This window comes from Coccinella septempunctata, chromosome 2 (genome assembly GCF_907165205.1).
Source record: "Coccinella septempunctata chromosome 2, icCocSept1.1, whole genome shotgun sequence".
Classification (NCBI taxonomy): Eukaryota; Metazoa; Arthropoda; class Insecta; order Coleoptera; family Coccinellidae; genus Coccinella; species Coccinella septempunctata.
The window spans coordinates 25,484,577-25,509,551 of record NC_058190.1 but is presented as its reverse complement, the minus strand read 5'-3'; the positions used below and the strand labels follow the sequence as shown (position 1 = coordinate 25,509,551).

General features: G+C 35.3%; 2 protein-coding genes across 4 annotated transcripts; one reads left to right on the top strand and one right to left on the bottom strand.

Annotated features, from left to right (window-relative positions):
* The first annotated feature begins 6,940 nt into the window (after positions 1 to 6,940).
* Positions 6,941 to 20,465, top strand: LOC123307835. Of its 2 annotated transcripts, XM_044890287.1 has the most exons (6): positions 6,941 to 6,980; positions 7,037 to 7,152; positions 13,343 to 13,490; positions 13,548 to 13,801; positions 13,856 to 13,974; positions 19,930 to 20,465. In XM_044890287.1, exons 1-6 carry the CDS (start codon positions 6,956 to 6,958, stop codon positions 20,048 to 20,050), a joined length of 783 nt encoding a protein of 260 aa, XP_044746222.1. In that variant the 5' UTR covers positions 6,941 to 6,955; the 3' UTR covers positions 20,051 to 20,465. The 2 variants fall into 2 exon arrangements, with proteins under 2 accessions (XP_044746222.1, XP_044746223.1); XM_044890288.1 differs by lacking the exons at positions 6,941 to 6,980; positions 7,037 to 7,152 and adding an exon at positions 13,090 to 13,263.
* On the bottom strand, positions 9,486 to 12,427 carry LOC123307834. 2 transcript variants are annotated; one of them, XM_044890285.1, is made up of 6 exons: positions 12,040 to 12,427; positions 11,814 to 11,977; positions 11,637 to 11,717; positions 11,441 to 11,518; positions 11,264 to 11,332; positions 9,486 to 10,803 (listed from the first exon to the last, which is right to left on the bottom strand). In XM_044890285.1, exons 1-6 carry the CDS (start codon positions 12,120 to 12,122, stop codon positions 9,689 to 9,691), a joined length of 1,590 nt encoding a protein of 529 aa, XP_044746220.1. In that variant the 5' UTR covers positions 12,123 to 12,427; the 3' UTR covers positions 9,486 to 9,688. The 2 variants fall into 2 exon arrangements, with proteins under 2 accessions (XP_044746220.1, XP_044746221.1); XM_044890286.1 differs by having other exon boundaries at positions 11,285 to 11,332.
* Positions 20,466 to 24,975: the final 4,510 nt, after the last annotated feature.

Here is a 24,975-nt window from a genome sequence, read left to right as displayed (position 1 = left end):
ACCAAACAGGAATGTCAAATAAACATTGAACTCGATAATTCTTCTTCTTCATAGAATCACGCAACAAACGTAGCATAGAGAAAGTCTCTGAAACGTAGAGTGAGGAAATTTCTTCTCTTCATCTTTGGCCGAAGGGAAGCCTCTTTGCTTTTATGGAAGGTAGTTCAAAGGTTATATTGAAAGTATAATAATCTTTGATATATTTATATCTTCCTGGATGATAATACTCCCTATGAGTTTCATAATTATTAAACACCGAAGGTAATTTTTCCTAATTAAATTACCTTCGGTGTTTAATAATTATGAAACTCATAGGGAGTATTATCATCCAGGAAGATATAAATATATCAAAGATATATATCAAAGACAAAGTTTACAATGTAAACTGTAGAAAGCAAGCGCAAATGGATTTTCGTCATCCTAAAATGCACTTGCGCTGTACAGCCAAAGGTACAGTTCACAACCGTTCCAAACCATTCTACCTACGAACAAGCCTATTTTTATTATAACTATTTACTTATTTTGTAAGTCAAAATAAAAAATTGCATCAAAATGGGGAGAAGGTATCATCGGAGTCAAATAGATGAAATAACATGTAAATGTAAAATCCAAGTAAAAAAAAATTTATTCAATTTATTGAAAAAAAATTAAACATAGTAAATTAATTTGGGCATTTTAATAGGAATTTGTCTGTTTGGAGAAATATTCCTTTTCTGTTTTTGCTTTAATGTCTTATTTCCTTTGAGAAGCATATTAAGATATTTAACTCTGATAACTATCCTCAAGTTGAGAAAACATGTGAGTAACTCTTCTGGACAATCAATCTGATTAATAATTTTGGTCACAAGGCCTTGTCTAATATTTTTTACTTTATCAATATCACAATCAATTGGAATGTTGAGTTCAAAATTGCTATTCATAAGCAAAACCTTCTCTTTCCATTCTGGCGTTGGTTGAATGAGGCCTCCTTCTGATAGATGTTGAACCCATCTTGGCAAGCTGTAACTGTGTTCATTTATATCAGATGCTATTGGGCAATGAAGCTCTGGATATATTTTATGAAATTTCTTGGCAATCCATCCTGCTATATATTCAATGCCATCATTAGTAGTTTCTGGTGTTCTTTCCAATGCAGAAGAGAGACTTGAGGATGACATGTGTTTTTCCTGAATGTCTAACATAGGTAAGTTTTTCAGAAGGCGAGCAGTCAAATAGTCTTCCTCCACATTCAAATCAACTAACTTATTACCATTTCCCTTTGAAATAAATGAATTTTTTCCAAATAGAATGATTTTGATGTAGTTGAGAGCTTGTTTGGATGTGGGGTGATCATCTGCTCCACCTCCCTGATGTAACTGATTGAATAAACTTTGTAGGGCATCTTGGTTCAGTCTTTTTGTCACGATATATTTTACAGATGTATATTTCTTTTGGACATATAAAAACAGTTTTTTTAAGCTATTTATTGATAGCATTATATCTTGCTGAAAGATTTGCAGAGAGTTTTTTGTCCTGCATGTCATTGTCTGCATCAAACTGTACATTTTATCAAGAATTTCATTTTGTTTATCCAATTCCAACCCATATCCCCTTTGTGAGGGTGAACCAAATTTTGCATGAGAGTTCATTAAATCAAACCAATCACTCACTGTTTCTATAAAGTCGGCCAGATCTGTAGATTGTTTGGCATTTCCAGGTTTGTAATGTCGAAGTGCTGTTACAGTATGTTGTGACAATAACTCTGCAGCCAATCTTACATCTTGTCCCTTGATATCACTTATTGTCAAATGTTCCAGAGTTAATTTAAAAGTTGCTTTCCCTTCATTGTGTAATTTTGAATTCAAAAGAGCGATAAGGGGCTCCTTAGTGATGATGGTTCCATCTTGTAGTTGGAATCCAGTATCCAGTAACCAATTCCTGATAATTTTGAGCAAGTGTGGGGCATGAGCAAAAACAAATATAGGTGTTCCAGCACTTGGATTAATAAAGGAACAGTTAGTATAGTCCACATTCAAAATACTATGCAATCCAATATTGGAGCTTCCACAATCACTGACACAGGCCACCACTGAAAAACCAGAATTTTTCAATTTTTCATAAGTAGTACTCAAAATTTCTGTTGATATTTTTTCATCAAAACCTATATATAAGGGTTGTTTCCAGTTTGAAAATAGTCCCTGAAATAATAAAACTTGCATATGGCTATGATTAGCAATAACCTGGTCAATTTCTTTATTGTATTCAAACATAGATTTAGTTTTCATTTCATCAAATACCAAAACCCCAATTTTCTCAACTTCAGATAATCCTCCTCCTATAATTGCCATTATATCAAAAATACCATTGGAAAACCCAGCATGAATATCGAGTTTAGAAGTCCATATCTGGAGGGTTCTGATAGATGGTAATGGATAGTTAAGCTTCTCTCTCAAATAAATATAAGCTTTTATACTCAACATTTTCAATGAAATGGCTTTGATTATGTCTTTGTTTGTCCAAGTTACTTTTTTCTTCTTTTTCAAAATTAAATTGAGTTGTTCGGTGCTGAAGACCCCCTCAAACTTTGGATACACTTTTTTAATCATAATCTCCTCTGAATATTTACCCAATTTATAATGAAACAATAGTTTCTTCTGTTTTTTAACTAGGTCTTGACATTGTTTCAACTCCTTCTTCAATTTATCACATTCAGTTTTCAAATTCATGTTGGAATCTTTCAGTTTCCTATTACTTTCAAGCAAATTACTTTGGGAATTTTTCAAACACTCATTCTCATAGAGGAGACTTTTGCAGCAATCATTATAGTAGTTAGATTGCCCTCCACTTATTCCTTCAAAATCATCTATAATATTTTCTTCTTTGATTTGTATCTGATTAATATCAGATAATACCACTCTTCTTGGAACTGCAGAAGATTTGAGATTTTTCCTTATCTCACCACCCAATAATTCATGATAAAAGTCTCTTTCATAATCATCCGGCTCAAAATGATCACTACATACTCGAGGGCATTTCATAAACGAAGCCTTTGAATCACAATTTTCCAGCCAAATTCTCCTTCTTTTTTCATCTGCAGGAAATTTATGAAATGTAAGGTCTTTATTTTTACTAGTATTGGAACAGTGCAAAAAAACACATTTGTTACCAGGCATCTTCTTTATAAAGAAGTCTTCTGTAAAATATATCACATAATTTCGAATTTCATCACTCAAATTGGGATCTGTAGAAAGCTATGAATAATTATCAGTCATTCAAATCATTTCAGTTATCAAAAACAATTGGCACATTTCACTTTTTGCAACATGTTGTCACTGAACTTCATCTACATTCACAAAATTATTCTTAAAGTCAAAGATTGGGGACTGCCTAATCTTTGCTTAAAGCAGAAACAAACGCTGCTTAAAGCACAGATTACAGAGTAGAAAGTGGCTTAAAGTAATTGAATTCCCTTGAAGAAATTTTCTCACAGAAGTTGTTTTGTTTTCATCCATTGAACTAACTTTAGTTCAATGTTTTCATCTAGATAACCTCAAAGACCTTTCGCCCTTTCTGTCAAAGATACTAATCACAGAACATCAAATTCTAATCAGAGACCCTTTCTCTATGATACTAATATACGGTGTCGTTGATTGAAGTAGTTCAATCAACGGTGCGCACTTGAACAGGGTGTTTCCTAATTGAATGTCAATATTTATGGGGGTGAATTTTGGGCCCATTTTAAGAAAAAAACTTCATATGAACATATGTCCTAAACGTCTTACCTTTTGAGATACAGTGGTATTATTCAGACACTCAGAGGCACGCCACTGACTGTATTCAACTATGAGCAAATTTGATTTCTTGAATTTTTTAGTCCGACGCACGGGTTTCATCTGAAAAAATTAAATCTACGTATGTCTCTGCATGGTGATATTGTCATATGTATGTATTGAGGATAATGTTATAATGTGATCATGTAGAGAAACGGTTTCTATTTTTTTAAGCGGAAACAGTGAATCGGATTGAAAAAAGTCAAGTGATCAACTTTGGTACCTTTCCAATTCACGATCAACGAAAACTTAGTTCACGATAAACATATATACTTCGCGATTACATCTTACTACAGGGTGAGTCTTTGAGTCGTACAAATATTCCAACAGTTGATTCTTGAGGTTAAAAGAAACACTTTTTTTCTATACCATTTTTTCCGATTCGGCCCTGATAAAAAGAAATAGCTAGCCATTTTAAATTTTCATAATGAGCTGTGCCACCCCTGGAAAATCAAAATTACCTTCTGAATAGCTAGCTAAATCTGTGACACTACACATCAGTGGATCTTCTTAACAGAATTGTATTCAGCCAAAGTACCCAATTTTTCAAATTTTGCAAATACTTTTTAATTTTTGAAACTAAGTTGGACGCTATCTAATGAATATTTGAACGTTTTGTGAAATAAATGTATTCTTCATATTTTCTCGTATAAGCCGTTTTCGAGAAATTTTTAATTTGATGTTCAAAAATTAAAAAGTAACTGTGAAATTTGAAAAATTGGCTGAATACAGCTCTGTATTCTCTCTGTATACATCTGAGATCTACAGATGTATAGATTCACAGATTTAGCTAGTTATTCTGAAGCAAGGAGATATAGGAATATATATCTCCTTGATTCTGAAGGTAATTTTGTTTTTCCAGGGGTGGCACAGCTCATTATGAAAACTATATCTTTTTATCAGGGCCTAATTGGAGAAAAATGGCATAGGAAAAAGTGTTGCTTTTGACCTCAAGAATCTACTGTTAAAATAATTGTACGAGTCAAAGACTCACCCTGTATTTTTTATATTATGTATTTAATATACCAAATAATTTGATGCGGAAAGATCAATAAACGTATTCTTCACTATTCTATAATTTTCTCCTCAGTCCATCTCCATCCTCCTCCCTTCAATACTCAATGTATGGAGGATATATAAGTGTTCTGTGGGGTACCCTCCATAACTCAATGGTATAGCTTTGACTTGTATTATAACGTGCGTTCAAAAAAATTCGTCGTCAAGTAGGCTATGGAATTATGTAGGTTGATTTTCTGTGACTGAACGTAATTCTTTCCTTACATCACACTCATCTTCATCAGTCATCACAGCCAAATGTAAACATTGATGACATTAACCTATTTATCGTAATTTTGTATGAAAAGGCAATTTCTCAGAAAAAATTACTTGCACATTCAATAATGATTTATTAGCATTTTTTCATTGAATTAGATTACAAGAATCCAAATAATCTGAGGCGATTAGAAAAATTAACCTGAGTTCATAAGTCAAAGACATGAATCTTGAACGAATCGAGTATTATGGTTTTTGTACTTACAATTATGTGAAAAGGTTGTACCTATAACAGTAGGTAATAGAAATAAATCACACTAAGAACCTCAGAATATGTTTATTTCTCAATGAATAAAATATTGAATTGACGCTGACAGTGAAAATCCATAACCAGAGGCAGTCTCTGCCATAACTGAAGAAACTGAATTATAGGATTTTCATTACAATGAGTTTCACGTTTAAGAGTGAGTTCTATATAATTAGAGTAGCTGTTGGAAATGTCCTCCTCTTTGCTCCAAACACTTCTCACATCTTCTTTTGAGAGATTCAAAGACATTATTCAATATAAAAGGATCATCGTTAATTAGATGAATTTTTTCAATGATCCTAGTCTTGAGTTCGTCCAGATTAGAAATAGGTGATTGGAAGATAGAATTCTTCAAATGAGGCCATAAGAAGAAATCACATGGTGTAAGATCACACGATCTTGGAGGAAATTCATTTTCAGTATTGAGGCTAATGAGTCGATCCTGAAAAATATTCCTTAGTGTAGCCAATGTTTCTACAGCTGTGTGTGCTCTGGCTCCATCTTGTTGAAAATAACTATATGACCATTCTTCGAAATTTAATTCAGCTATAAAAGGCATGATAATATCCTCTTTATAGCGTTCTGCTGTTAAAGTTCCGTCAAAGAAAATAGGTCCAACAATTCTTCTCTGACTGATAGCACACCAAACTCCAATTTTCTGAGAATGAAGTGGTGTCTCAATGTAAAAATTTTCCGGTTTTTGACTGCTCCACATTCTCATATTTTGGGAGTTGACATATCCAGAAAGATGAAACCAGGCTTCGTCGGAGAAGAAAACTTTATTCAGGTTATCGATGAATTCGTTCAGAAACCACTGACAGAAGGCCATTCTACGAGGGTAATCAACTTCTTCAATCTTCTGATAACATGTCAATCTATAAGGATACAAATTGATGTCTTCTTTCAAAATTGTGTGACATGTACCAACAGAGACTCCAGCTAGTTGGGATAAAAGCCGAACAGAGGTTCGTGGAGCTTCTGTCATCACATTCTCAACATTTTCGATTAACTCGGGTGTTCTCTTCTTTGGTCGACCACTTCCTTTTTTTCTTTGAACGCTACCTGTTTCACGAAAAACGCTCACACATCGCGAAACAGTACTCTGGAAAGATTGGTAATCTACAGCAACGTTGGGATACTCGATCCTGAAGTCGCTGAGACATTTCTCAACAGAATATTTCCACTCGCCTTCTATTTTCTCCCCATTTCTGAAGTAGGATTCAATAATGAATGCTTTTTGTACGTCGGTAAAAACCATCTTTATTATTTGCTGGTAATTTTAATTTAACAACAATCCAAAACGCTAACTTGACAGCTAACCTGTAATAATAATAGAGCACAAGCTAAGAACTACGTTTAGATACGCAATATCGACGTTTGAAATTCCATAGCACAGAACACTAATATACATCCATAGCCTACTTGACGACGAATTTTTTTGAACGCACGTTACTTGTTCTAAAAATTGAGTTCTGTATTACCTATGTCAAAAATTCGAATTTACTGAAAGTTTCTGTAGCTGGACACATTATCTATTAGAAACGTCATCCAAATTCCAAGTTTCAAAATGCATACTCGTTACAAATTTAAGGGTTATTTTTCCCCTCAGAATAGTAGGAATAATTTTTTCACAATGAATTCATTTCAGATCTATCTTGGACAAGAATCCGCCATGCGAATATTCCAAGAACACCAAAATTTGTGCCAATAGTTAACGAAACTATCCTTCATAATGACGAACAAGCAACTCCTTTTGCTTTACAAGTAAGAATCCTATTTGCTTCAAAGTGGAAAAAGCCCCTATACTATAAAATATTCAATATTCATGTCCATTAAGCTTATTAGGACATCTGAACCAAAGATTCCTTTGATCTGAACGAATTTTGGAGTCAGGTTATTTGTGAAATTTGCATGTAGGTATTTTCTGACCAAGGAGATGCAATAGGGTTGCTAGGGTTACTACTCTTCATCTGTATCGCACTTTACACGTCAAACTTATTGCGCGCGTTGGCGTATGGCTCGTAAATTTAATTGATTTATTTTTCATTATAGACTTTATATCTATGTTTTTCATCCACCAATCCCACCCACCAATGTTAAAGTAACACCCACAGATCACAGAGAAACTCTGTAATCTGTGATCTACAGCAGTTCCTGTGACTTATTCATAAGATAAACAGCATTTTCGTACAAAAGTTGAAGCTATTTTGAATTATTGAATCATCCTCTTCGTAACTTTACCTGTCTCTGCTAAGCCCAAAGATTATAGAGACTCTATAATCTTTGTGCTAAGCCATTGCTAAAAGACCAAGTTCTGACAGTGAGTTTGACGATGCCACCTTCTATTTAAAGTCATCACGTCATCATTATAAAATTCCAAACGTTCTTGATTTTGAATTGAATTGCACCTCCTTTGATAATATCTTCTTTGTTTCGACACCAGCACCTTTATACTTAACTTTGTTCAGAATCAGACTCCTGTTGCTTGAAAAATTTGTTTGTTTCATGTGTATGATGACCTAGGTTTGCGGAAATGGAATATTTTCTTTGCATATTATGACCAGATGGCTCGTCTATTATGACCAAGAGACCAAGAAGTTGTATATTACTATTTATGATGTCCTCTTTTATTCGCGCATTTTCGTCCGTCACGTTGCGATCAAAACGGCGTGTTTGATGGGGCGTTTCTTGTGTTGTGTCATTTTTGTCGCGATTTTTTCACAAAAGTCAACATTTCTTTTTGTTTCTTCCCTTTTTTCGTCTTTTTGTAGATTCATTCCCGGCAACGGGATACAGCAATGATGATGATGATGATGTCGAGATATACGCTGTGAATTCGTTCATGTCGATAAATGTTTATTAACTAATTGTTTGCAAAAGTGTAGACACTGGTTGCTGAATGTTAGAAAGAATCCCGGGGTGTATATGTCGGAAAGCCTGCAACTTCCCCAATGGCTATCGCAAAAGAAATTCTGAAATTGCTCTGGTCTAGGATGAACTAAAAAAAAAGGATAAGATGCATAACTAGGGTAGTAGAAGTTACTCCAACAGGAGTTAGAGTCACTGTAGTAGAGTAGAAGTTAGCCACGAAGTATGGAAAAGACGCCGAGTCAAGAACAGTTTCAAGTTTTACACCAACCATCATTGAAGGTACAAGCATTGGCGGTTCGAAGATTATTCTCCATGAACCGGACAACATCAATTCTGTAGACGATGAAGCTACGGAAGCTACATTTTCTAGACTATGTTTAGTAAACAGAAAGCCCCAACTTGTCTTTGTCTGTGGTATGCTTCATGGGCCATTAATTCTTTCCACCATCACGAATGTCGGATGGAGATTTCCTACATTTTCTTCAACCCCAATGACTAGAAAATGCCCCTCAGACAGAGAATGTGTTTAGTAGGCACTCACAGAGACAACCGAGACGGTCAACTAGGAACTAAATCTATGTCCGATTTTATCTTCCATCTCTTTCTAACATTGGCTTTGGGAATATATAGGTGGCGCTGGAATAGGCGGCGGAAGAAATGGCGGGAAATTTGAATCTCCATTAGTCCATATCGCAGTTAAATATTTCGATTTTTGCGAACATGAGGAAAAAGCTCTCATTTTTGATATTCAAGACACATATAATATCGACGAAAATATCTTGAATAACAAAAATGAAAGTTTTTCTTCATGTGCAAAGTTAATCATTTTTGACATTTTTAGGAATAACAAAACTCTGTATTCACAAGAATATGTTTATTGGCATACACACACATATTGGTACATACATATACAACTAGTAAATCCAAGAATTTATTACAATTGGTGCATAAAAATTGAAGATTAGAACATGTAAAATTCATTAAACTTTGAAATTTTTGAAAACCATGAAAATTAGAGCCATGAAGGTCATAAAGGTAGACAAGAATGGCGATCGAAATGGGTGATGATGCAAAAGCTGGTCGAAGAGAAGTAAAAAAATAAATTAAATCAGGAATGAAGCATTTTTTTTGCATCTGACTTCACTTCTTCGCACTTCCTTTTGCAACACCAAGGAATGCCAATCCCACATATTGCAGCAGAATATGTTTATTGACATACACACATATATATATAGCTGGTGAATCCAAGAATTTATTACAATTGGTACATAGAAATTGAAGATTAGAACATATAAAATTCATTAAACTTTGAAATTTTTGAAAAACATGAAAATTAGAGCCATGAAGGTCATAAAGGTAGACAAGAATGGCGATCGAAATGGGTGATGATGCAAAAGCTGGTCGAAGAGAAGTAAAAAAATAAATTAAATCAGGAATGACGCAATTTTTTAATTTTTTTTTCATAGGCCTTTTTTTTGGCATCTGACTTTACTTCTTCGCACTTCCTTTTGCACCACCAAGGAATGCCAATCCTGCATATTGCAGCAGTCGTGATGTCCCTTATGCGATTTTTATGATCAGGACATCCTAGATCCTCAAAATTTATGTCAGATCTAAGTACCCCAAGTGCGGTTGCTGCTACTTTAGGATGGGATGGGGAGTTATCTAAAAATTCCTCCAACCTGTTAAATCCACATCCTACAGCAACAAAGTACCTTTCACTTGGGTACATTAGGACTGATCTTCCATCCGACCATTCTTTATTCGCTATGAATAAATTTTGAGGTTCTGAACTGGATGAACTGATCATATTATCGCATAAGGCACAGCATATGTGTTTTTTGAGGGTCTTCACAATAGCTCCTGCCACATATGCTACCGAAAAAACACCAGGGTTTCCAGAAGAAACTTCTCTCGATATATTAACCGACAGTTCCTCAGGTGACGTCTGGAACTGAGGTATTTGATCGGTCAAAGAAGCATCTTCTGGAACTTCCATCTCCTCCCTCTCAAGGGAAATATTGAGGAATGATTTCAAATTACACAAAAGTGTATTTTCGTCATCCTCACAATTTCTCCCTTGAAAGCTTTGATTAACCAAACCATTGAGGAGTTGTGTTTTCAGGGTCCCAATGAATTGCTGCACTGTAGGATTGTCATTGGATCCGCAACCATACCTTATTTGCCCAAACAGGTTCTCCAATGGATCTTGATTCAAAGATCTGGTCCTCAGGGAAATGAAACCATTGTTCCTTAAGTATTTCCAGATCATTTGAATCGCATTTATAGATTGGAGCCAACCTGTTTGGGAAGGTGGCATAGATTTTCGGATTCTGCCATTTTTTGTATACCTCATGAACTGCCAATTTTGCACCTTCTCATGTTCCTCCTTCCAAAATTTTATGTGAGGGGAGCCTAGCTTCAAAGGTCCCCTCAGCTCCTTTCCAAAAGGACCTACAGCCGCTTTCCCATTGAAGCTGTCGAACAGCATGTCCACTTCTGTGATGAAGTTTGCCGTAGCGACAGCTTCCGAGTCCAGTTGCCCTGAAAGATTAAGAAAAGATTATTAGAGTTGGTTAAGTTAGGTTGATGAAATATATATTACCTCCACTGACCAAAGTGAATACGTAAGCTGCAACTGTACGACTCAGTACTTTTGCAGCTACATTCACTTTCATTGCATACTGCAATATGGGTTTCAATTTCTTCTTTCTTGGTGTCGAATTTGAAAGATGGAAATTGTCGATATTTCTAAATTCACGGGATCTCCTCCACATTGGAGACTGTGGCAATGCCGGAGTACTCGGAGTCGGATCATTGAGATCTGAAAATAGACAAATGATTTTTACATTTATTCATAATAGAAAAAGTTTGCTGACACACCTCAATACTTGATATGTAATAATGATCAGTGATGATAATAAGTCAGAAATTGTCTAATGACAATTCTTACATACAAAATGAATAAAAGTTTTAAGATTTTCATTGAAAGCAAAAATCATACCTGATAATGAAATTGATGTACCTGCATGTATCTCTTCAGTTACAGAAGCTTTTCCCTCATTAGCTGGAACTACTTAAAAGATCATTGAAGTTGTAGTTTATAAGAGAATCATACATTTGATGGAATTGTAGAAACCATATAAACTAAATTAATATTTTATGGAAATGAATATAATACCTGATGATGGGAATGTGGAAGTACTTGATACAGCAGCATGTTCCTCATCAGTGTTAGGTTCTACCTCATCAGCTAGAACTAATTGAAAAACAATAAGAATTGTATTTGATTAGGGATTTACACATTTAATTATAGCATCAAAGATAACATGCAACCATATGAACTAAATTGATATTTATAGGAATGAATAAAATACCTGACGCTGGGAATGTGGATATACCTGATGTACCAGCATGTTCCTCATTAATAAGGGAAGGCATGCTTTCCAATGTATTTGCTGAAACATCGAAATAAGAGTTAGCATTGTAATATATGAATATGATAATATGCAACGTTGGACGAAATTAGTAATTTTAGAAACAAAATTAATTACCTGCAGAAGAAGAGATTACCCAAGGCATGGGAATAGCATTTCTATTCAGTTTCTGCAAACTTGAATCGGTGAAAGCTTCCCTTCTGAAATGGTTGTTGCAAATTCTGTGATGCTTTCTTACAGCACATGCTTTAAAACCCAGAGTTTGCATCCACAACTCATTCCTGTGAAAGAAAATATACATTTACTCAAATGATCTTAGGTTTAAATAAACAATTTTACGTACCTTGCAGGGTTGTATGGAAAACAAAATAATCTCTGGACTTCTGACTCAGAAGCCCCACATATTAAACACTTTCTTTCGGCCATAATAAAAATTAAAATCTAAATTAAATCACTTGCACGAGGCGTTCTCTAAGGAAATTCAAAATGATTCTTAGAGATAGGATAAACAGAGTCATGCGCCATTCCGCTTCTTTCATAAATTTTTCTTCTTCTTTATCATTCTGTACATAGACATTTCAAATTATCCAAAAAGCGTTGGTAGCGCCCTCTGGAAATTACTGGAGGAGATGGTTAAAAAGGATAGACTTATACAAGTCACACAGAACAGAGAGAGATGCAGCATCATTCTTAACTTCGGACAAATTTTGGCCTGGAGTTGACCGTCTCGGTTGTCTCTGGGCACTCACATTATTAGGGCATACGTGGCGTGGTGGGTCAATTTTTTAGCCTGCACGCGCCCCTTATCTTAATTCTTGCGATTTCTTTCTTTGGGGTCATTTGTCATTTGAAAACCTCAGTGTATATCGTGAGTGATATGTGCATGGAGACTGTACAAAAATAGAGACATCGAATAAAAATGTGTGTGAAGGTATTCGTGAGCAAACTGATATTATCGTTGGTGGTTTTGTAGTCACTCATTATTAGTCATTATTAGACATGTCGTGTAATGGTTGAAACAAGACGAAAGTGATCGGAGATAAATAAATTGACATGTTACTGAAGTTAATCTCGATTTTAGGTAACACAAGATCCAGGAACGTATTAGGATATTTGATCGATGATTTTTTCTAACTTTATCATTGGTAAAATTTATACAGGCAGTTTTTGGGAAATGGTTATTTTTGATGAGTTCTACCACCCGTTGAAAATAAAGTTGGACAGTTATCGTAGGCTGCGTCAGATTCGACCTTTTTTTTCGTTCAAAAACCTCCTCATTATAAACTTCTTATGTCGTGACGCCACTGGCATTGAATGACACTTCTAGTCTAGGTTACCTGCTCTGCAGGAAATTCACAGATTACAGAATAGCTGCAACTTCATATAGTTCAAAATTATCAATACAGTTGTTTGCGCTCCTGTTTTCTGGCTCCTGCCTGTCACTTCCACGAATTCCTAATCTTTCATTTGTGCCAACACAACTCAAAAATCCATATCGTATTCCAAGCATTCAATAAGTACAATTAAGATACATAAGGTACCACCCGGCAAAATGTCTTCAAAAAAGGTGAGATATTAATTTAATGATTAAGTGCTTTTTTCTCCACATTCATAGTCTTAAGATAAATTGATTTGTTTTAATATAGAAAAGCTCCAAGCAACAGAAACACCAAGCCAAAGAATCTAAAAAGGCAAATGGAGATAAGGTATCAATCAAAATATTACTTCTTTTGTCTTTTACCATCTTAGGACTTGTAATATTTACGGACGTCCAGAGGCATGGCAGTTGGAAAGGTAATTTTGTAAAAAAAACACATTTTCATTAGGACTTATTATTTTTACTAATTTCAGATTCAGTACTAGCTAATCTTTTGAAAGACTATCATGTTTGTGAATATAGTCATAAAGTCCTCAACAAGACCTCTGAAGGAATAAGGTGGATCAATTCTGAAATTGACAAACAATTTCCAGGATATGAGAAAAAACTGCATGAAACTTTGGAGCCCTACTCAGAATTAATTTCTGACCTAGGCATCATTTCTTATAAGCTCTTATCAAATGCAAAGGAGTCTGTTATAATACTTTATGGAAATTTATTGACAAAGGTGAGTATATATTATTTGATTTTTCACTCATTCTTCCATTAAAATACTTTGTAGATTGAAGAATATGCACCAGGTTTGCTGGATCAAACTGCTGATGGTTTAAGGAATACGTTAAACCAGTTAACAATTTATTCTAAGAAAAGTTTGAAATATCTCAGAGAAGAAGTTTTTGTGTGAGTAGTTCTATATATTTTCCAATATTTCCCTGGCTTTTTCTACTCTTTTATAATGCCCTTATGGCATATTCTCAGATTTTAAATTTATAAATTATTTATGATCTGCTCCATAACCTTTTTTTCATCATATAGATGAAGAACTCCTATTTATTTTGTAATAAATTATCAATGAGAACATCTTTGTTCATGGTTACTTGTGTTTAGAAATTTTTCAGTATCTTATCATTCAAAATTTTAATTTTGACAATTATGCAATAATTGAAGTAAAATTTTCCTTACTTTCGATAAACTCAATTAGTTTATCAATTTTATTTTTTTGCTGAGTTTTGTAGATAGCTGCCTTAATAACGAATGTATGTAATGATGTCATCAACTATTGAAATGGAGTTGAATGTTTTTTTCATTCTTAGAGGAAAGAGAATATTGTTCTTATTGACTTTTTATTTCTGCAAATGATTCAGTATTCTATAAAAATATTCCGATATCTAGGAAAAGTTGAGAGGAGAAAATCTCTTGAAAATTTAGATAAAGGTTAAATTTGAAAATGTGTTTTCATATACAGGGTGGGCAAAATTCGTTGTCTACTGAAGGGATCTCGAGAACTATAGCAGCTAGAAGAAAACGGACGACACATTCTCGAGCTCTTTTTTCTTGACTAATCCAAAACTGAAAACAGATCCAGCCTAACGTTCATAGATTTTGAGTTATGAACGAAAATTGAGAAATTGTCATTTTCAATGAAGCTGAATAACTCTTTTATTTGAACTCGTATTCAAAATCCGTTGTTACATTCTACAGGTACTTTTTTATGAGGAATTCAAATATGATATTGTAAAATTTTTTGATCCAGTCATTTTCGAGATACGACAGGGATTTCTGATTTTTCAAATGTAAACTATAGTTGAAAATTCTTTCATTCTGCTGCAATTTTTTTGCTGATTTCAAAAATGTATCATATGTTGCTATTCACATTAATATAACATAAGAAAAAAAATTCAATACTTTTTCCTGCTTTTCGATTCACTGTTGAATTTTTAGTAGGCTGGCGTAACCATAGCAACCGTATGAATATCTCGAAAATGACTGGATGAAAAAATTCAATGATACCATATTCGAATTCTTCATAAAAAAGTGCCTGTAGAATGTAACAACGGATTTCGAATACGAGTTCAAATAAAAGAGTTATTCAGCTTCATTGAAAATGACAATTTCTCAATTTTCGTTCATAACTCAAAATCTATGAACGTTAGGCTGGATCTGTTTTCAGTTTTGGATTAATCAAGAAAAAAGAGCTCGAGAATGTGTCGTCCGTTTTCTTCTAGCTGCTATAGTTCTCGAGATCCCCTCAGTAGACAACGAATTTTGCCCACCCTGTACATACTTACATCTTTTTCTTTCTTGTGATGATAGTTTTTTCAAGTAAAGACACTTCAATAATTTTTGGAAAGGAAATTCATCTGTGTCTTGTATGAATATTTTTCTCTTGACTCATCTGGTTTTTGAAATACAGTACAATCGCGTTAATATGAACACAAAAAATTCCGGCTTGTTCATATTACAGGAACTGTTCATATTTCTGAACGTCAAGAAAAATAATTTTTTTACAGGTTCTCTAGGTTTTTTTTCTTACTGAGTACAAAAATATCGATGATGATTATATATAAAAAGTCTACTGAAAAAGAAAAACCATCAGATATTCAAAAAATAATAAATTATAGTTAATTATAATGACTTATCTTTTGTGGAGAAAAATGATGTGTTTTTAGACTGAGTCTTCTTCGCGAAAAATTTCAATAAAACCACTTTTTCATGTATGTTTTTCAGGGTAAGTATCTCAATCAAACTAACGATAAATCGTGAAAACAAATTCATTCCTTGGAATAAAATAGACAAGTTACAATAAGTTTATACTAGTGAGATTCTACTTTGTTCATATTAGAGTAGTCCATACAAAAAATTTTGTGTTCATATTACGGAGTGGTTCATATGATCGCGTGTTCATATTAACGCGATTGTACTGTATATGAACAAAATGGAAATTTCTTATCTCTTTATAGATTGATATTTTTTATTGAATTTCCTAGGTAGTGATGGCCTGTGCCGTTTAGGTGTGGGTCAGCCAGACCCATGATATACAAGGTTGGGCATAAGTCTGAAGTATAATTAATATTTCTTCAGCCAATAACTCAAAATAAAAACTCTGAAACTCGTCAATTGGTTTTAAATTACCCTCATATTCTGGTAATAAAATTGTGTGTTTTTCTTCAACTCCTCTGCCACACTCCATCTAAATTCAGTTTTCAAATGGAACCGTAAACTATCTGTGGGCTCGGTGGACAGTTCACAGAAGTTGGATGGGGTTGCAGCTAAGGGGTTGGAGAAAAACACAATTTTATTGCCCGAAAATGAGGATATTTAAAAGAAATTGATGGGATTCAGCGTTTTCATTTTGAGTAAGTAGTTGAAAAAATATCCATTTTATTCCAGACTTATGCCCAACCCTGTATATACAGGCTGTATTTAAAGGTGAGGGTTTTTTTCATCTCAAGTTAGAAGTGGAAAAAATAATGCGTTCCACCAGAAATCACCTATTCACTTTCAAAATGACAAAATCCAGAAAAATTTTAAAATAATTTCTGAAATATACTCTATTCACTTTTATTTTAGCATTCGGTTGGCCATGAAAATTTGACATATTCCACTCTGTATAGTACGTAAATGTGGGGTTATGACGGTTGTCAAAACATTTTTTGGTTTGAGCGCTATGCATAGCCTACTAGAAGTTCTAATTCTAGTAGGCTATGCGCTATGTTGTCCGTTCTACGTACAGTCAGTATTTTATCACAATGTCACAATGAATCGCTTCGGGAAATATGTGACGAACATAATTGACGTCTATACGAACCGATTGAAGGCATACCAAATCTAGTTATTTGCAAGGAAAATAAAAAAGTTCAGTTTTTAAATATACATATTATTGCTATGGAAGAAAATTGAATTATTGACACCTAATATGCAGTAGCTTGAGGAGAGTTAATGTTGGTCATCTTCTCTGATTTGAAAGTCTCCTTTCAAATTAAAGAAGTAAAGAAAGAAAATTAATGAATTAAATATATTTTCATTGCACTTAAACTCAAAATTTCATTAGAAAATGTATTCATAAATTATGTTCGAAATGACCCCCACCATTCCTTATGAAAAATTAAGTAAGGTGAGAAATTTTTTGAAAAACACAAAAACTCAAATATCTGGGAAACTGTTTATTTTTGGTTATCAATAAATTTCTCAAACGACAGCAAATTAATGATACTAACACCTCCTCCAAGGTTCACGTCTAATTCGGTAACACCCTGTATAAATTCACTTACTTACATTGAATATGTTCTTTACCGTCTGCTATATAGGGTGAGTCTTTCACTCGTACAAATATTTTGACAGTAGATTGTTGAGGTCATAAGAAACACTTTTTTTCTATACCATTTTTTGCGATTCGGCCCTGATACAAAGATATAGTTATTTTAATTTTTAATAATGAGCTGTGCAACCCCTGGAAGACAAAATTACCTTCAGAATAACTACATAGCTAAGTCTGTGACACTACACACTTGTGGATCTTTAACACAAAGTTGTATTCAGCCAAAGTACCCAATTCTTCAGATTTCATTGAAGAAGTTTTGAACATTAAATTACTCGATATACGAGAAAATATGAAAAATATGAAGGTTTTTGGTATTTTTATGGTACGTTATGGTCATAATGAGAAAATTGGAAGACGTGGCTGATATCTTGTGTTCGAAAAAAAATCACCAAATGAATGAAAAACTATATTCCGAAATTCATTTCATTCGACAAAAAAGTTTGTGAAATAGAATTAAACATAACATTTTTTTATGGTTTTTAAACAGCCTGTATATTCTTAACCGAGCCGATGCGGATAAAATGGTAAAGCAAAAAGTGTTATGTACTTTTGACCACAAGATATTAGAATATCAGGGTTACATACTATTTGAATGAGCGGACCTGAACTCTAAATAGCACTTCCTGAGACCCTATCTTCTCTCTTTTTAATCACTTTCGGCATTTTTGTAATATTATTTCATATTAGTTGTGGCAACGGCGTAATGACATTAAGGATATTTCATGAGTGCCAACCTTACACCGTTCTAGTTACAAAAACTTGAGAAAATTATTTCATGGCCCACCGTGTGCTAAACAAAAGTGAATGGAGTTTATATCCCAATACGACCCTAGATTATTTGTGATCTGAATTGTCGCAAAAAAGGGAAAAAATACTGTCCGGTTGCGATTTTTTTATCCAAATTTTTTTTCACATTGTCATCACAATCTTCTTATTCTAGCTCTCCTAAAATCTTACCCTACGTAAAAATGGAGAGAAATAGGGTACCTAGCAATAATAGCACTTCGTCAACACAAGCACTTAGGTTCAATTTTCTACACTGTCTCAAATCACATAATACAACAATTTTTTCGAGTGACCTGGTGCTATTAACCAGATAATCTTGGATATACGATATACTGAATCATTTTAAACAGTTATGAATGGATCACGCCTTCATAGTAAGGCAGGTAAATAATAAACGAATTAATTCAGATGCATAACATCCGCAGATAATTAAATCAAGAAATGTTACGATCTGAATAGAACTAACAAACTACCATCGCTCGAAGTATTACCAGAAATTTCATTTCGTCGACAGAGTAGATGCTGACCATGGTGTCGATCTTATTTGACCTCGTCAGAGCAATAGGTATACATCAATACATCATAACCGCTACTGACATGGAATAAAGGAGCCAGCAATTCATAGCATTTCGTTGACGAAGAGTTTTGTTGCTCTGACAAGGTCAAATAAGACCGAAATCATGGTCAGCATCTACTCTTTGTCGACGAAATGAAATTTCTGGTAATACTTCGAGCGATGGTAGTTGGTTAGTTCGATTTAGATCGTAATATTCGTTGATTTAATTATCTGCGGATGTTATGCATCTGAATTAATTCGTGGAAAGCGAAAGCTCCATGCTGGAGTCGCTTTCCACAGTCCCATACTTAAAATTCAATGAAATTTTGTCGAAATTCTAGGGGTCAAATGTTATAATTTTTTTTTTGTGAAATGGCTTATTTTATTGACTTTCTGCCAAAAACAATGTAATAAGGATGTATTTTTCTGGCAAAAATGCACCCTCATTTTGAAACAATCTTTTTGTTTCGCGTTAATTTTTGAGAGGAATATTTTCAGTTTCCAATTCAGGGTTCCGACATCGTTCGGAACTGTAAACATTACGCACCGTTTCTATTCCGTTTTCTGTTCTGAAAAACGATGTCGCTCCGTATAAAACATCCTGAATTGGAAGATAACCGAGTTTTTGTTCGCCAGTACAGATAAGTCGAAATTAAGACGTTTTCATCGACGCAAATTTTACCGATTTTCGACAGCATCTAATTTCACCCGTCCTAAACCACAGTTTGAGCCTCATCCATACTGTTAGTAAGATACTCCGCTGGCGTGGAAACTCAGGGAGTACAGAACGCACTTCGGAGTAGCTACCCTTCCTTCCTCCTTTACTTTCCAACGTTCACCTCTACTGCTAGTACGATACCCCGCTGGCGTGGATACTCAGGGGTTGCAGAACGCACCTAGAGGTGAACCGTCGTAGGTCTGTGCAGTCTACCCCTAACCTTGCTGAGTTCCGACAGTCCGTTAAGTGTGAGTCTTGGGTTCTGGCTGGCGAACACGGGGGCTTCATTTGGGGGATGGTATTAGCTGTCGAAATTATTTATAAACAAATCAAATATTTACACATAAAGTTACCTGTAGAAGCGGAAGAGTCGTTCAGAATGACAAATGAGTTGTTCAAATTGCATTTTTTGTGTTGCATATTGTTATTGTTTTCCATTAAACACAATACAATTAATAACTTTTCTATTTTCAGTGGAAACTTAGCGCCAGAATACATGGGTAAAGTAATTATTGACCTCATGAATAATGGTATAGAAAAAGTGAATGAATTCTATGTTTGGGGATACGAAAAAGTGAGGACAGTTATAAAATGAAGTATAACGTCTAGTCATTTGTTTATTACAAATTGAAATCCTATGATCTGACTAAAGAATCTTAGCAACTTACGAGTAACAAAACCTAAAACTTTTTCATAGTGTTTCTTCAAAACAAATTTTAGGCAGACTTTTTCAAAATATCGATTTGGAAAAGTTTTAGGTGTGCATTCATATGGTGCTGCGGATTGAAATATACATACCATTGACAATGCATTCAACTTATTTATTTAATTATATACATTCCTAATTGTCAGTTTATTTTTTATAGTTGTGGTAATTGTGAGTTATTTGGTCTGTTAAATTGAATAACTATCTTGATATTCGAATAATACTGATTTTATTTAGTTTTAGTATATAAACATTCCTGTACTTTTTTCCCCAAGTTTATATACTATTATATACATTCTCTCTATATTCAGTTTGTTGATTCCGTATGATAGCGTATTGGTATTTGTTGAACTTATTTTCTTTGACTTCCCTTGTAATATTTTTGTTGAATAAAACACTATCGAAAAAATGTTTCTTTTGAATATTGTGTTCTAGACATGAAAAAATTAAAAAACTCATTGATAAAACTAATACATATGAGATTGCGACATTTTTTAGGGGTGTTTCTCTCCCATCATTGGAAACAAGAAAACTACATGGTTTCACCAAAAAACACATCTTAAAAAAAAATGGAGTCCAATATGCCAAACCAAAAATATTCAGTTTTTTACCAGAGGCCTACGAAATTTCATAATGAATTTTTCATGTTCGCGTTATTTATAAATATTCGTGTACTGCATCTCCAAGTAATTGGGGCCAATTATATTTGTGAACATTATCAAATTATTGCGTTGATCCCCCAATTCCATGTTAAAAATGTCTCCTGACCACAGACAGATTTTCTTAATTCATGGAATCGGTGTTTCCCAACGTATTTGTAGAAAATTCTTTTTTTGCAACCCCCTTGTTCTGTTAGGGTTGGTTTATGCTGACCGGGGGTGTAAGGGGGAAGGATGCGTTTTATAGCCTCTCCCCTCAAATGCCAACCTCACCTACTCGCGGTGCACCCTATTCTTGCGAACGAGGCTCTGGCGACCGAACATGAGCGGTATAACTCTGTTTCCCACAATTGCCTAGCCTGAACATCGGCTTGAGCAGGAAATGGCTCTCTGCGTTGCTTAAGTTACGTCTTAGACCATAGAGAAAGGTCTTGTCTCTGTCTTAGACCTTGTTGTCTCAGGATACCTGTGCCACAACATAATCTAGTCGAAACCGCAACCAAAGTTGCACTGACAGCGTTACGTTACCAGTGCAGCTTTTAAACAACTTCTAACGCAGCTCCTACAAAAAGATGGATCAGTCAACAGGACAAAATTTGTATCCAGAGGTAAAATACCCTCCCATTCGGATCTCCGGGAGAGGGTGCCTGAGCGAATGAATCATCGTACAACCACCAATGAAAAACACATAGCTTTTGCAGTATGGAATCTTGCTAGACAACCACAAGGTCGACCGACCAGAGAGGCGAACTGCCCTAATCGATAAGGAATTGCAACGAACATCCATTGCCTTAAGCGAGACACGCTTTTCGGACTAAGGGAGCTTGGTAGAGAACAAGCGTATACTTTTTTCTGGAAGGGCTTGGCGGAAGGCGAAATCAGACCACATGGCGTAGGCTTTACTTGCTGACATGAGTATGCCTGTAAGAGGTGTTGGAATAAGATTCAGATTTGATGGAGGCCTGTTTAACCTGAAGCGCCTCAGAGCAAAAACCCGTACCAAGTTTATCACGGTACTTCAATATGCAGACGACTGTCACTTATCGCTAGCAGCTCAGAGGATCTACAGATAATGTTGGACACCTATAAACATATATACGAAGCTTTGGGCCTTAGACTGAATATTGACAAAACCAAAATCCTGGTTAGTCCGCCAGAAAGTGTTCAAACAGATATCAGCCTGGAGGATGAAACTCTAGAACTGGTCGAGCAGTTCAAATACTTGGGAACCTTCATAAATACTCGACACGGAAAAACACAACCGTATCAATTTGGCATCACGGGCATTCTGGAAGCTAAAGAACAGAGTATTTCAAAATCACGACCTCAATTTGAAGACCAAGACAGCTGTTTACAAAGCAGTGGTCTTCCCAACGCTTCTTTACGGAAGCGAAATCTGGACGCCCTACAGGCGACAACAACGTCATCTAAGACAAATAATGCACATCAGATGGTTTCACAAAGTTTCAAATGCAGAAGTCTTGCAGCGCTCGAGTTGTACAACAATTGAGACTCAAATAACGAGAGCCCGATTCAGATGGAGCGGCCACATTCTGAGGATGCAAGACACAAGACTTCCCAAAATAGCTCTGTATGGCTAATTCACAGAGGGAGCTCGGAAATCAGGAGGCCAGTTTAAGCGGTTTAAGGATATACTGCATCAATCCCTAAAATCAGTTGATGCCAATCATAACTGGGAACAACTAGCGTTAGATAGATCACAGTGGAGGCCTTTGGTCGACAGTTATAATGGAGACTTGAGAAGAAGAAAAGTAATTATGACTACTAAACGTAGTTAGGTCAAAGTTACAAAAAGTAACTATGACTCTTAAAGGTAGTTAAGTAGTAAAAGAGTCATAGCTCTAGAAAAATTATGACTCTTCATCGAATGTCATCTGCGGCCAGATCTGCAGTGGTACCACGATCGATCGACAATCTATCGACAACTTATCGATGTCGAATTCGATGAGGCGTTGTCGGCAATCTAATTACACCCGACAGTTTTCGTGTTAACAAGATGTTCATACAGAGAATACTGATCATCTTTGGTACAAATTTGTACCGTGAGCTTGTGGTACTTGGGCTGGTTGGTGACTATCCATGCCCGGAGTGTGGAAGGATCTGTAGATCGCGGCTGGGTCTCTTCAGTCACATGAGGGCACACAGTCGCAAGTAGCCCTAGGATATTAGGGTTTGATGGCACCGGTTCTTTTTTTCAATATTTTTGTAGGTTTTTTCTCGGTAACGGTATACAGAAATGAATGCTGGCCGGTAACTTATTGCCTAACTCTAGAAGTACCTAAACTTAATATTTGTAGGATTTCAGATGTAAAGTGCAATAAATACACCCGCACGCGTATGACAGTTGAGGTTACGGGTCAGCAGAAATAAGCCTTAAAATCTAAAATTTTTATATTTTTCGACCGACGAAAAACCATTTAAGGGAATAAGTTACCGGCCTGTATAAACCAACCCATCATTCGAACCAAAATAGCGACAAAAACCCCATTACTAAATAACTGGGCTGCTATTCTCGAGCATTCGCAATATATGCGCGAATATATTAGGTTTGTTCGTAGAGTGATTTGCAACGGTTGTGAACTGTACAGAGCAAGCGTAATTCCATTTTAGGGTAGCGAAAATCCAGGTGGTAGAGCACCTTTGGGTGAACTTCCCTTTGAGATTTCTGGTGAAATAAAGACATTTATTATTATTATTATTTGCGCTTGCTCTGTACAGTTCACAACCGTTGTGAACCACTCTACGAACAAGCCTATTGCGAATGCTCGAGAATAGCAGCCCTGATCGTTTCTTATAGCATTTTCTATTGGTGGAACTAGTGCAGTATAAGAGTGTATATTTTGATGTCACTACAATCATTCCAAAAGATCTGAATCTAGTTCTATCAATGGAATACGCTGTAATAGAAAATTGTATTAGTAAAACTAGTGCGCAATGAATGCATATTGAAACAGAGCAATTATTTTCAAGAATTCCCAATTTATATTTATTTTGATGTCCTGTGATCAAGTGCAGCACTATAGTTTCACCAATAGAAACCTGAAGGATATCCATTGAATATCCCATTGCCACCAACTTGGACGTCCAATGAATCTCCATATTTGGTCCAATATGAATAACTTATCTTCGACATGAATTTTACCAAAATGAACATTCGCTGAACGTTGATGCCTGGACAACAAGATGGATATTAATGCTGTAGATAATTCAGACATTACTTCTTACTTGAATTTATAGTTTGCATATTAACTGTACAAAGAAAGCCCGATGTTGGGCCCTTTCGTGGCCGGACTTTTGCCTCTCTTGCCCCCTCCCCTGGTCGGCCCTGGTTACAGATATTGCAGTGGTATCAGGAATTTGATTTGACATATACGGACTGGCCACTTACTAACCAAAGCGTATATACGTACCATACTCTTTAAAAACTTCGTAGGCAGAGTAGGTGAGTTTATTAGAGTTAAGCCGCCACCCCATTGTGTTAACCAAAGATTATAGAGTTAGTAGTAACTATAATCTTTGCTGTTAACTTTGATCCTAAGATTAAACCAACCCCGTTCTGTCCGTCCCCTCCCGGAAGTAGTTTGATTGACGGTGCGAAAGCCCTTGGAAAGACAAAAACGGGAACGGAGAAACAATCCTGTCCTGTCCGAGTTCTCACCCTACTGTGAAAAGTTTGCATCTTACCATTGTGCCTTTTATTTCGACCCGTAAAACTGTAACTTTTGAGGCTGAATTCCGTCTTCCATAGTCCGATTAGTGAAGGTCTTGCTTCAGGCTGGCGAATGTTCCATTGAGTCTGTAAAATAACCACTTCTCACTGCTATCTGTACATAATACTCGGAGAATCTTTTAACTGCGCGTAGAAAAATTTTTGTTATTTCCATCTATAGTGCTGTACTAGTTTATATTCCTGTAAATCGGTAGATTTCACTATTCTGACCTTCAATAGATATCGCAAAAGCCCTAGAGAACAGGACAAGAAGCCTGCTGACTTACCCTGGTGGGTAAGTTTGTTATTTTCTCCCAAAAGAATAGCTGGCGATCGAGAACTCCGAAGAAAACCCGTACAGCGCCTCTATTAGGTATTGGGGTTAACACTGAAACTAAGTTCGTGCATATGTAAAAGATACCACA

What these genes read in the sequence shown, in the direction of transcription:
- LOC123307835 (XM_044890287.1), top strand. Translation starts at nt 6,956, where the DNA reads ATGCATACTCGTTACAAATTTAAGG. An exon ending in TACTCGTTACAAATTTAAGG is followed by an intron (nt 6,981 to 7,036) that starts GTTATTTTTCCC and finishes AATTCATTTCAG; the next exon opens with ATCTATCTTGGACAAGAATC. An exon ending in CAACTCCTTTTGCTTTACAA is followed by an intron (nt 7,153 to 13,342) that starts GTAAGAATCCTA and finishes GTTTTAATATAG; the next exon opens with AAAAGCTCCAAGCAACAGAA.
- LOC123307834 (XM_044890285.1), bottom strand. Translation starts at nt 12,122, where the DNA reads ATGGCCGAAAGAAAGTGTTTAATATGTGGGGCTTCTGAGTCAGAAGTC. An exon ending in TTTCCATACAACCCTGCAAG is followed by an intron (nt 11,978 to 12,039) that starts GTACGTAAAATT and finishes TTTCTTTCACAG; the next exon opens with GAATGAGTTGTGGATGCAAA. An exon ending in ATCCACATTCCCAGCGTCAG is followed by an intron (nt 11,519 to 11,636) that starts GTATTTTATTCA and finishes TTTTTCAATTAG; the next exon opens with TTCTAGCTGATGAGGTAGAA.